Source organism: Sorex fumeus, unplaced genomic scaffold, assembly GCF_029834395.1.
Source record: "Sorex fumeus unplaced genomic scaffold, SorFum_2.1 ptg000092l, whole genome shotgun sequence".
NCBI classification, from domain to species: Eukaryota; Metazoa; Chordata; class Mammalia; order Eulipotyphla; family Soricidae; genus Sorex; species Sorex fumeus.
The window spans coordinates 5,827,246-5,838,044 of NW_026606149.1; the positions used below are offsets into that span (position 1 = coordinate 5,827,246).

The 10,799-nt window shown below is 43.9% G+C and overlaps 1 protein-coding gene across 2 annotated transcripts in view; it reads right to left on the reverse strand.

The window, feature by feature from the left end:
- Positions 1 to 10,554, reverse strand: part of CD226 (CD226 molecule) — an 87,527-nt gene extending 76,973 nt beyond the window's left edge. For both annotated transcript variants that reach the window (XM_056131542.1, XM_056131541.1), the window contains exons 1-2: positions 10,453 to 10,554; positions 9,831 to 10,169 (exon numbers count right to left, since the gene is read on the reverse strand). In XM_056131542.1, coding sequence (XP_055987517.1) covers positions 9,831 to 10,169; positions 10,453 to 10,498 — 385 coding nt within the window. In that variant the 5' untranslated portion in view covers positions 10,499 to 10,554. The remainder of the gene's footprint in view (positions 1 to 9,830; positions 10,170 to 10,452) is intronic.
- Between the last annotated feature and the right edge of the window lie 245 nt (positions 10,555 to 10,799).

The window sequence follows — 10,799 nt, forward strand, 5'->3', positions numbered from 1 at the left end:
AATACATGTTCTCGCATTGTGTGAGAGTATATATGCACATGTGTGTGGCTCTATGTATGTATGTGTGTGTCTGTGAAAACATGCTCTTTCATTGTGAGTTGTGTGCATGTGTGTGCATGTGTGTGCGTCTGTGAAAATATGTGTGAGTATCTGAATACATGTTCTTGCATTGTGTATGCATATGTGTGGCTCTATGTACACATGGGTATGACTACATGTTCTTGCATTGTGTGAGAGTATGTGTATATGTGTGTAGCAATGTGTATGCATGTGTGTGAATGCATATTCTTGCATTGTGTGAGAGTGTGTACGTGTGTGGTTATGTGTCTGCATGTGTGCGTGTGAATGCATGTTCTTGCATTGTGTGAGTGTGTGTGTTGTCAGGGATGGAGCCTGAGGAGTCTGCTCCACTCTCTTCCTCTGCTCTCCTCTCCTCTCCCTTGCCCCCCCCACACATCCTTTTTAGAGTCAGTGCCCACCCTCAATAAAACGACTTAGCTTCATGATCTGTCTTCTCTAGGGAGAAAAAGCGAGAGAAAGCAAGCCTAGACTGAAAGAAAGAGAAATGCCAAGGAGAGTCAGTGAGAGCCAGGAGACAGCATGGCCGAGGCCGGCCCCTCCCCAGGCCGCCTGCAGCGGAGCCACCCCTGCAGAGAGCCCCCCACCCCGGCCCGCACCTGTCTCTGGAGGTAAGGCGAGGAGGCACCGCGGCACCTGGTTCCCTCCCTCCTTCCTCCTGCACTTGGAGACACAGAACAAAATCAGCGCTGGAAGTATGCAAACATCTTAAAAATAGAGTCTCGGCTCTAATTGCAGGACACACCTGCGGCCCCGGTGCCTTTCGAGGCATCGAATCCTCGGGCGCAGGCATGTCCAGCGAGGGCCTATTACCCGGGGAAACTGCACGGTGATCAATAGCAGGAGTTGGCTCCTTCGGAAACTAGTTGCAAACTTTCCTTAGGCGTGAAAACGCCCCCAGAGAAGCACGCACGGGTTCAATGGCTCTGCTTTGCACACCGTCTCCAAAGCAGGTCTCCTGCAACGCTTCTGCTCCTCCAAAACTGCTTCTCTTCCTCCGAGAGTGCCCATGAAGCCCCCTTCATAAGGAACTGTCCCTGAAGTTAACTTCTAAGATATAATGACACCTATTCTTTGCTTTAAATTCTAGTCTGCAGGGGTCGGAAAGGTAGGACAGCAGGTGAGGCACTTGTCTTGCACACGGCTGATCCAGGTTCCAAGCCGGTACCCCATATGGTCCCCTGAACATCAACAGGAGTGATCCCTGAGTGCAAAGGCAGGAGTGAACCCTGCGCACCACTGGGTGTGGCCCCCAAACAATCAATAAATCAATCAATCAGTCGCCCTTTCCCCCCACCCCCACCCCCACTACTCCGCAAGGCTCTTTAAAACTAAGCTGCATCTTTGTGCTGAAAGTAGACTATGGACCAAACATGATGGCCGCTCAGAACCCGTACTGCAAACCATAATGCCCAAAAGGAGAGAGAGAGAGAGAGAGAGAGAGAGAGAGAGAGAGAGAGAGAGAGAGAGAGAGAGAGAGAGAATGTGCCTGCCATGGATGTAGGGGATGGGAAGGGGTGGGGGGTGGGGGAGGGATACTGGAGCATTGGTGGTGGAGAATGGGCACCGGTGGAGGGCTGGCTACTCTATCATTGTATGACGGAAACATAATCACACACGCAAGTTTGTAAGTCTGTAACTGTGTCTCATGGTGATTCATTAAAAATTTTTTTTTGAAAAGTAGAAAATTAGGGGCTGGAGCGATAGCACAGCGGGTTTGCCTTGCACGCAGCCAACATTGGTGACACAGGTTCGATTCCCAGCATCCCAAATGGTCTCCCGAGCACCACTAGGAGCAATTCCTGAGTGCATGAGCCAGGAGTAACCCCTGAGCATCGCCGGGTCTGACCCAAAAAGCAAAAAAAAAAAAAGAGTAGAAAATTTAAAAAAATTAAAATAAACTGCATCTTTCTATCATCCAAATCACAAACATTATCTCAGAGGTAGACAGTGATGCAGTGATGAGTGAATTCAGGGACAAGCGTGCTCCGTTCTGCACAAATCAGCATCCCCCTTATCCCCAAGCCAGAAATGCTGAGGACCTTTGAGACAATTGGGGAGGAAGAATCCAGTTGCAGAGAGGCCCCAGGCGCCAGCACAAGGTCCTTCCCTTCTCCCTTCCCATCAGGCTTTGCAGCTCGGGCTTTCCTGAGAGTCTAATCTCACTTGTTTCCATTGAAAATAACACATGGTTTGGACTTCACTGCTCCAAACTTTAAAGGAAAGGAATGATACCATGGGGGTCTTCTTTGGTCACACCCTGATTCTCTTCTCTCTTGCTTTTCTCCTCTACTGTGATGCTGCTGACTGTTATCCCCATTGTTGACCAGTGGTGACTGTTCGTTCACGTTAGCCGTGTGTAATACCCTAGTTCAGGAATAGACCCTCCATGCGTTTGCTCACCCTATTCTGATGGCTGCCTGCTACTGTGGCCACTGCTGCTTTAAGTATCCATTCTCCGATAGGTGACAATCTCTCGGGTACCCGGCACTGTAAAATGACTGAATCACCCTTACTAGCTAATGCCACATCGCTTTTTTTTTCCCTTTTTGGGTCACACCTGGCAGTGCACGGGGGTTACTCCTGGCTCTGCACTCAGTAGTTACTCCTGGCGGTGCTCAGGGGACCCTATGGGATGCTGGGAATCGAACCCGGGCCGGCTGCGTGCAAGGCAAACGCCCTACCCGCTGTGCTATCTCTCCAGCCCCCATCCACATCACTTTTTCTAATAAAGGTGATGGTCAGTTTTATATGTTGATTCGGACTGTGGTTTGGAGTGAGGAAGTTATCTTAGCTGGAGGAGTTTGGGTGACCCTTCCATAACACGTATGGGCGCATCCCGTGAAAAGAAGGAAATGACTAGCCAGAGAGGATTCCCCAGTCACCTGCCTTCTAACTTCTCCAATTCAGAGTCCCCAGTCAGATGGCTCACAGTGCAGACTTGGACTGACCAGTCTCTGATCACATGAGACATAACCAATCGTGCTCCAGTCATGTACCCTGCATTAATCCTGTTCCTCTGGAAAACCCTGATTATCAGTGCCATGAATACAATAGACTAACTTACTCCCAATTCAGCGGGGGTAAGTGTTTCAATCCACATTTCTTGACCACCCTATCCCTAATCCTCTACATGGTTGCCATTTAGAGTCAGTCTCCTAAGTGGTGAAAAGGACTGGTTAGAAGGAGAGAGAGAGTAAGAGGGAAGGTGCCTGCCACAGAGGCGGGGGTTGGGGGGAAGGGGGTCATGGATGGGAGGGATACTGGGAACATCAGTGATGGAGAATGGGCATGGATGGAGGGATGAGTACCCAAACATTGTATGACCAAAATGTGATCATGCGAGTTTGTAAGTCTGTAACTGTATCTCACAGTGATTCATTAAAAATAAAAACAGTGGGGCTGTAGCACTGTAGCACTGTCCTCCCATTATTCATTGATTCGCTTGAGTGGGCACCAGTAACATCTCACAACAAATTGTGACACTTGTTGTTACTGTGTTTGGCATATCAAATACGGCACGGGGAGCTTGCCAGGCTTTGCCGTGCAGGCGGGATACTCTCGGTAGCTAGCTGGGCTCTCCGAGAGGGACGGAGGAATCGAACCCAGGTCGGCTGCATGCAAGGCAAATGCCCTACCCGCTGTGCTATCACTCTAGCCCCAAATAAATAAATAAACAAATAAATAAATAAATAAATAAATAGAGAAAAGGACTGGTTAATTATGTATTCCTCTAAAGGACACCCCCTGACTTCCAAGGTCAACATCACAGAGTGAAGGTCAACAGGGTCCAGCCAAGTCTGTGTGAGCCAATGGTCAAGCCCAGGATCTGTGGATGACTGCAGTGACAATAACAACAGTGGAAAATAATCAGTGAAATTTAATACCACCAATGGTCAATCTCCCACACAAACAAAAAAGTAAACAGGATTACCCTTTAAAGCAAAAAAACAAAAACTCCTCCCAAATCTTCTCTGTGTGGTACAGCTCATTCTTGAGCATCCTTGTTACTTGGCAAAGTCAAACCTCCTCCGTTGGCTTGCTGGCCTTCGGAAACTTGGACCGATTTCACCCACCTGCGACTTGACAGAGCAGCAAACCTGAGTGAGTCAAAGACCCTGACTCTGTTTCTGTAGGATGGGAACACATTTCCCTGTGGTGCTTCCTAAGTACTAAGGAGATGGCATTTATTCATCTCATATGCCGTTGACACCCCAATAAAAGTTAGGTGGTGGAGTTTGGGAGGTAAGTCAGACATTTGGCTGTGCTTGAGAGGCGGGGTTACCATAAACATAGCTACATATTTTTTAACTGACTAGAGTTAGGGAGACAAAGGAATTTTCTCCATCACCCTTCTGCTGCTACACATTTTGCCACAAAAAGGCTTTTTTTGGGAACGTTGACTCCCTAATCTTCTCGCATTATTTTCCCATGAGACAGCAAAATTATTGCAGCTATTCTTAGCATGGATGTTCTGTATCAGTTACTAATTAAGAAGTTAAGAAGTGTCCCTTCTGAAATGAACACGCCTCTTAACTTGATTTTGCACGGACAAAGCCATTTATCCAGAGTAAGACATCAAATTTGCTCTTTAAGAAAGCCTGAGGTGGGGGGGTGGGGGGCGGCGAGGGGCAAGTTGAGAGGACATGTAAAGTTCATGTCTCCTACCTTGAGGGCCAGGGGCTTCTATGACCCTCAAGTGGTCACTTTTCATCTTCTAATTGCACCTTCCTTCGATGGGACTTAGATGAAGTCTAAATTTGGACCAGTTACCAGACTATTTCATTGTCTTTACCTGCAAAATCAAAGCTGTCTCCAAAGTCCGGTGTAGTGGGGTTTAAATGAGAAGACCTGAGTGAGATATGCCAAAGCTCCCCTGACATAATCAACTCGAAGAGGAAAAATCTGTGTACTGACATGTCTTAAATGAATTAAAACATCAAGACGATTCAACTAATTAATATGTGTGCACCCAGTATTGGAGGAGATAAGTATGTTAGACAAATTGTCACATCTGAGTGAAGTAAGTAAAAGTAAAGTAAAGGCCCTCCCGTTGATCGTCGATTTGCTCGAGCGGGCCCAGTAACGTCTCCATTGGAGACTTTGTTGTTACTGTGTCTGGCATATCGAATACTCTCGGTAGCTTGCCGGGCTCTCCGAGAGGGGCGGAGGAATCGAACTCGGGTCGGCCATGTTGGCCGCTTGTAAGGCGAACGCCCTACCGCTGTGCTATCGCTCCAGCCCATCTGAGTGAAAGGATAGCTAAAAAAAATAATAACTGTAGAAAATTTTAATGCCCCATTTTCAGCAATGGATAGATCTTTTAGAAGTACTACACCACTCACCCTCTTTCAGTTCTTCCAATTTATTGTACAAATGAGGATTTCTGGATTCTAAGTACATTTTCTTTGCTAAGTAGATCATCCATTTCCCCTTAACATTAAATGCACATCTTATTTATAGATCCTGATATGTTGCTAATAAAGTGAATAAAGAAAATGAAATATATTTTACATGAATTCTGAAATATAGTAGCTATATTTTTAAAAAATTCACTATCATTCTGAGTTTGAACAAAGTGAAGCTCACCAAGTCCCTTGTAAGTGAAATAAACTCACTGGTCTGTTAATACAAGTCTTAAAATACGAAACCAAAACTAACAAAGCAGTTTACTATCATGACAGATTCAAACTGCACAGAGGGTTGGATGTCTTCTCCTGCTAGTACTCTCACCATTATGTGTGCAAAACCCAGGAAGCGAAGATCAATCTTCCCCACCCTTAAAAAAATAAGAAAAATCATGCTGATCAAAATAGAAAAATATTGCCAACGTTGATGACACATGAGGTTAAAAATCCTATCTCCAAGGGTCAGAGAAATAGTATAGCAGGTAAGGCAGCTGCCCTATACGCAGCCAATCTGGGTTCGATCCCTAGCTTCCCATATGGTCCCCTGAGCCTGCCAGGACTGATTCTTGAGTGCCAGCCAGGAATAAGCCTTGAGCACCGCTGAATGCAGCCTAACCTCCCCCCACCCCACCAAATTCTACTTTAATGTGGCAACCACAATTGCTACCTCCATGAGTGTGCAACAATTTGGCTCCATCTAGTCTAAACTTTCAGAAGACGTTGAGCTATTTGCTTTTAATAGAACTTGTACATATGTCAAACATACCATATGATTGCATGTAATATGTAAGATACAATATATAAGTGATTCCTAGAGTCCTATAGTAATACTAATGTAGTAATGCTAATGTAATTACACTAATCTTTTCACATCCTAGATTTCTTTGGGGGTGAGAGTATCTGAAATCTAATCATGCATTTACTATAAAATTATCGACTGGGGGGGCTGGAGTGATAGCACAGCGAGTAGGGCATTTGCCTTGCACGCGGCCGACCCGGGTTCAATTCCCAGCATCCTATATGGTCCCCTGAGCACCGCCAGAGTAATTTCTGAGTGCAAAGCCAGGAGTAACCCCTGAGCATCGCCAGGTGTGACCCAACAAGCAAAAATAAATAAATAAAATAAAATAAAATTATCAACTGGGGCCAGAGAGATAACATAGCAGTTAAGGCACCTGCCTTCGATGCAAAGACCTGGGCTCATTCCCAGGTATGAGCCCTGAGTGCAGAACCAGAAGTAAACCTGGACACAGCCAGCTGTGGCCCAAAACAAAAAATAATATATAATTAATTAATTAATTAAATTCTAAACTAAGCCCATCAAATTATACTTTAAATTGGTAGGTTAATTCACTCTATATAAAAGCAATTTTGTACCCATTAACCGGAAAAGGACTCCCTAGCTTTCTATGCCATGCCCTGTAACCACTGTTCCACCTGTTTTCAATTGTTCTTCCGCAGAAACTGGCACAACTGCTCTGCGTCCAGCAAGCCCATCAGCTCCATTTTCCAGCCATGTGTGCTCACTTCGCATCTCTGTGACATATGTTGGTGATTCGGTGCTTCCTGCTCTCTCATTATTGTCGTGATGATTGTACATGTTGTGGCACTCTGTAACCTGTGATCGATGATCTTGGATGCGACTGCTCCAGTTGTTTGGGTGGATCATGGACCACCCCAGAATGAGACTTATTTGGGAACCTTGTGTGTGTTGCAACAACTCCACTCCAGCAACCTCGGGCTCTCTCTTTCCCCTCCAACCCCCGGATTCCCTGAGACACAACAATATTGAAATCAGGTCCGTTAACAACCCGACAAAGAGACTGCTCATTCTGTGGTCCAGTGAAATAGAGTCGCGCATTTCTCACATTAAATTGAAAGATCAAATAGCTAAGCTTAGTGAAAAAGACATCTTGGAAGACAAGACGGCCCAGAGCTAAACCTCTTGCGCCAATCAGCACATAAATACAAAGAAAAGACGTTGAAGGAAATTAAAAGTGCTACTCAGTAAACACATAACTGATTTTTTTAAAATAAAAGCAAAACACACTTATAATGAAGAAAATGTGAGTGAATCAAGCAAGTCGCAACAACCCCTTAAGACAAGGCTCGTCCAAGGTAAGGACCAAATGCTCTTTGATTCTGTGAAAGCAGAGAGGTGAGAATGCTGTGGAAGAAAAGTGTGATGCTCACAGAGATTGTTTTGTGAGGTGAAGTAACATCTCAGAAAAGAAGACTGTAAGGTGAGTCACAGAAATGGAGGTAGCAGCTGCAACAAGTAGTTCGAGAGATCAAGCTTAGATTATTGATGAAGGCGGCTACACTAAATGATTGGTTTGTTCGATATTATTTTTACGCTTGAAGGTAACACCCAGTGGGAGTTGAGAGACAAACATTTCACCTGGCAGTGTTCTGGCGCTACTTGGTGCCAGGGACGGAAGCCAGCATCTTACGCATGCAAAGACATGTGCTAGAGGGGCTGGAGCAATAACACAGCGGGTAGGGCATTTGCCTTGCACGCGGCCGACCGGTGTTCAATTCCCAGCATGCCACATAGTCCCCTGAGGACTGCCAGGAGTAATCCCTGAGTTCATGAGGAGCAATCCCTGTGCATCGCTGGGTGTGACCCAAAAAAGCAAACCCAAAAAAAGACATGTGCTATAGACCCTAGAACTGCCTCCCTGATAAACCATCGATTTCCATTATAGATCAACAGCTATCTTAGACTTTCATAGCTATAAAGCAGAAGTCAATGACTGATTTCCTCATCAGGGACCACTGCAGCAGGTGACTTGCACTTAAAGCCAATGCTTATTTGCCATTCTGATCATCTTGGAACCTTTAAGAATGATACAAAGTCAACCCGTGCTCTGTTAATGAAATCACAAAACCATTTTGAAATAAATGATTAAATATGTCTATACCATGGTTTATTGAACATTTTTATTCTACTCTTAAGACCAGCGTCTCAGGAAATAAAAAGAATTTTTTACAAAATATTACCATTCAATAAATAGTGCACCTGGTCACCCAAAACTGCTGATGGAGTTTACAAAAAAAAATAATATTTTGTAAGTTCTAACAAAACACCTATTTATGCAGTCTATGGATTAATAAATTATTTCAGATTTCAGTAGTTATTTTTAAAATACATTTCTTAAGGTGGTGTTTGCTATGGATAGTGATTGATTGTTATGATGGATTGGGAAAAGTCAATAGAACACATTAGGGAAATAATACACTATTGTAGATGTCATCAAGAATGGTTTTGAAAATGCTGAGAATTTGTTGAAATGACAAAGAGAAAAGGATTTAGAATACTATCTAAACATTGTTGATTATGCAGGCGCAGAATTTGAAAGCATTGATTGACCCCAATTTGAATGAATTTCTTCTCTGGATCAAGCTCTACCAAGCAGAGTAGCATACTCAAGAGAAATAAATATTTCATGAAAGGAAAAGTCAATTGATGTGGTAAACTTCACTGTGGTCCTATTTAACAGAATGAAACCGCCACTCACCCTTGAGCAGCCAATATCCTCACTATGAGTAGCCATCAATACCAAGACAAGACCCTCCACCAGCAAAGGGACTCACTGAAGACTTTTTTTGGACATAATGCCAAGGTACATTTAATAGACCATGACATAGATAAACATAACGTTTAGATACACTGGGAAGCTAATAGTTTTATTTGATTTGCCTTATTACAATATTCATTTCATAGTGATGGTCTAAGACAGAACCCATATGAGCCCCAAAGTTACTATTCATCACTAGGGTAAGGGTCTGGTCAACATCAACTTAATCAAGACTCAAGTTACGAAGAAAATACAAATCTTGTTCTTTCTCCACCTGTGTTCAAATTTGTAAGCTTCTTTGTTAACTCAGAAACATTAACACATTAAGAAAAACGAAAACAATTTGCCATAATATTTCTCTGAAACATATCAGAGTATCTAGAGATGGAACTGGAGATGCCATGAAAATCACAAATCACAAAACAACAAATCACAAATCATCCTGTTATTCGTCGATTGCCTCGAGCAGGCCCCAGCAACGTCTCCTTCATCCTATTCCTGAGATTATATTCAAGGTTCTTTAGGAGAATGAGACCCATCATTGTTACTGGTATTTGGCATATTGGGTACGCCACGGGGAGTTTGCCAGACTCTGCCGTGTGGGCAGGCTACATTCGGTAGCCTGCCAGTTTGTCCAAAGTAGGAATGAGATAATAAGATGTCATAATAAGAAAATATGACAAAGCATCTTTAAGGTTCTAGTTGGGCTTTTAAAACTCAAATGTCAAAAACAAGGTAAAAAGGGAAAAGAATATTCACTCACCGAATGAAACCACCCGGACTATCTTCTCCCAATGTCCATAAGGGAAGGTGTGAAGGGAGCAGGAATAGAAGCCAACATCAGCTTCAGAGGCATCGTGAAAAAACAAGGTCATATCATTGGGAGTCCCAGTTACATTTAAAAAGGAAACCTTGTCAGTGTAACCTTCTCTAATGTCCATGCCGTGGGTTGGGTTGAAGATCGCTATGGACTCCTTCTCCGTGGTGTTGATCTTGAACCACTCCATCTGGGTTAAGGTGCCCGCTGATGGGTACACACACTCCAGAGTCATATTCTCAGCAAGTCTGACAGTTGTATCCCAAAACATCTCTCTACATAAAGCTGAAAGATACAGCACATTGATTCCATCAGCCAGACACCAGAGCACCAAACAGTTATTTTTAGCTTATTCTAAGATTCCTCAGATATACAGATACTAAACCGGGATGCTGGTTAAGGCTCCCAGCTTCTTAGTTTGCAACGGTTTCCACTACTGATCAATGGAAACTGAGTTTCTCTGAATAAGTAAGGAAGGATCTAATCCCGCTAAAGAGCATCATAAATACTGAATGAATTATAAGATGAAAACAGGAGTTCGTTTTTAAAATGAAGACATTATCTTTACCTTTGTGTGCATGAAGGATTGTCAGGAGGACAGTAAGGTAATCCATCTCTGGAAATGGTTTTGGAGCCCTGCTCGATACAAAAGAAAATTCTTTTGTTACGAGCAGAGGCCAGCACAAGGAACTGTTTCCTTCCTCTCCGATGGTATCAACAGTCTTGTCTTTCTAAAGCAGAGACAAAGGAAAAAGAGGTTTTGGTTTCAAAATCTGGTTTTCTCTCTCACAGGGAGGGCAGATTCGAATTATTTCTCTCTCGGGGAAAGAGCTTATTCTCCAGCTTCCAGCTTCTATGAAGATTCATTCATTGAGCAAATGTGGTTTGAGAACCACTCTCTACTGTCAGCGGTGA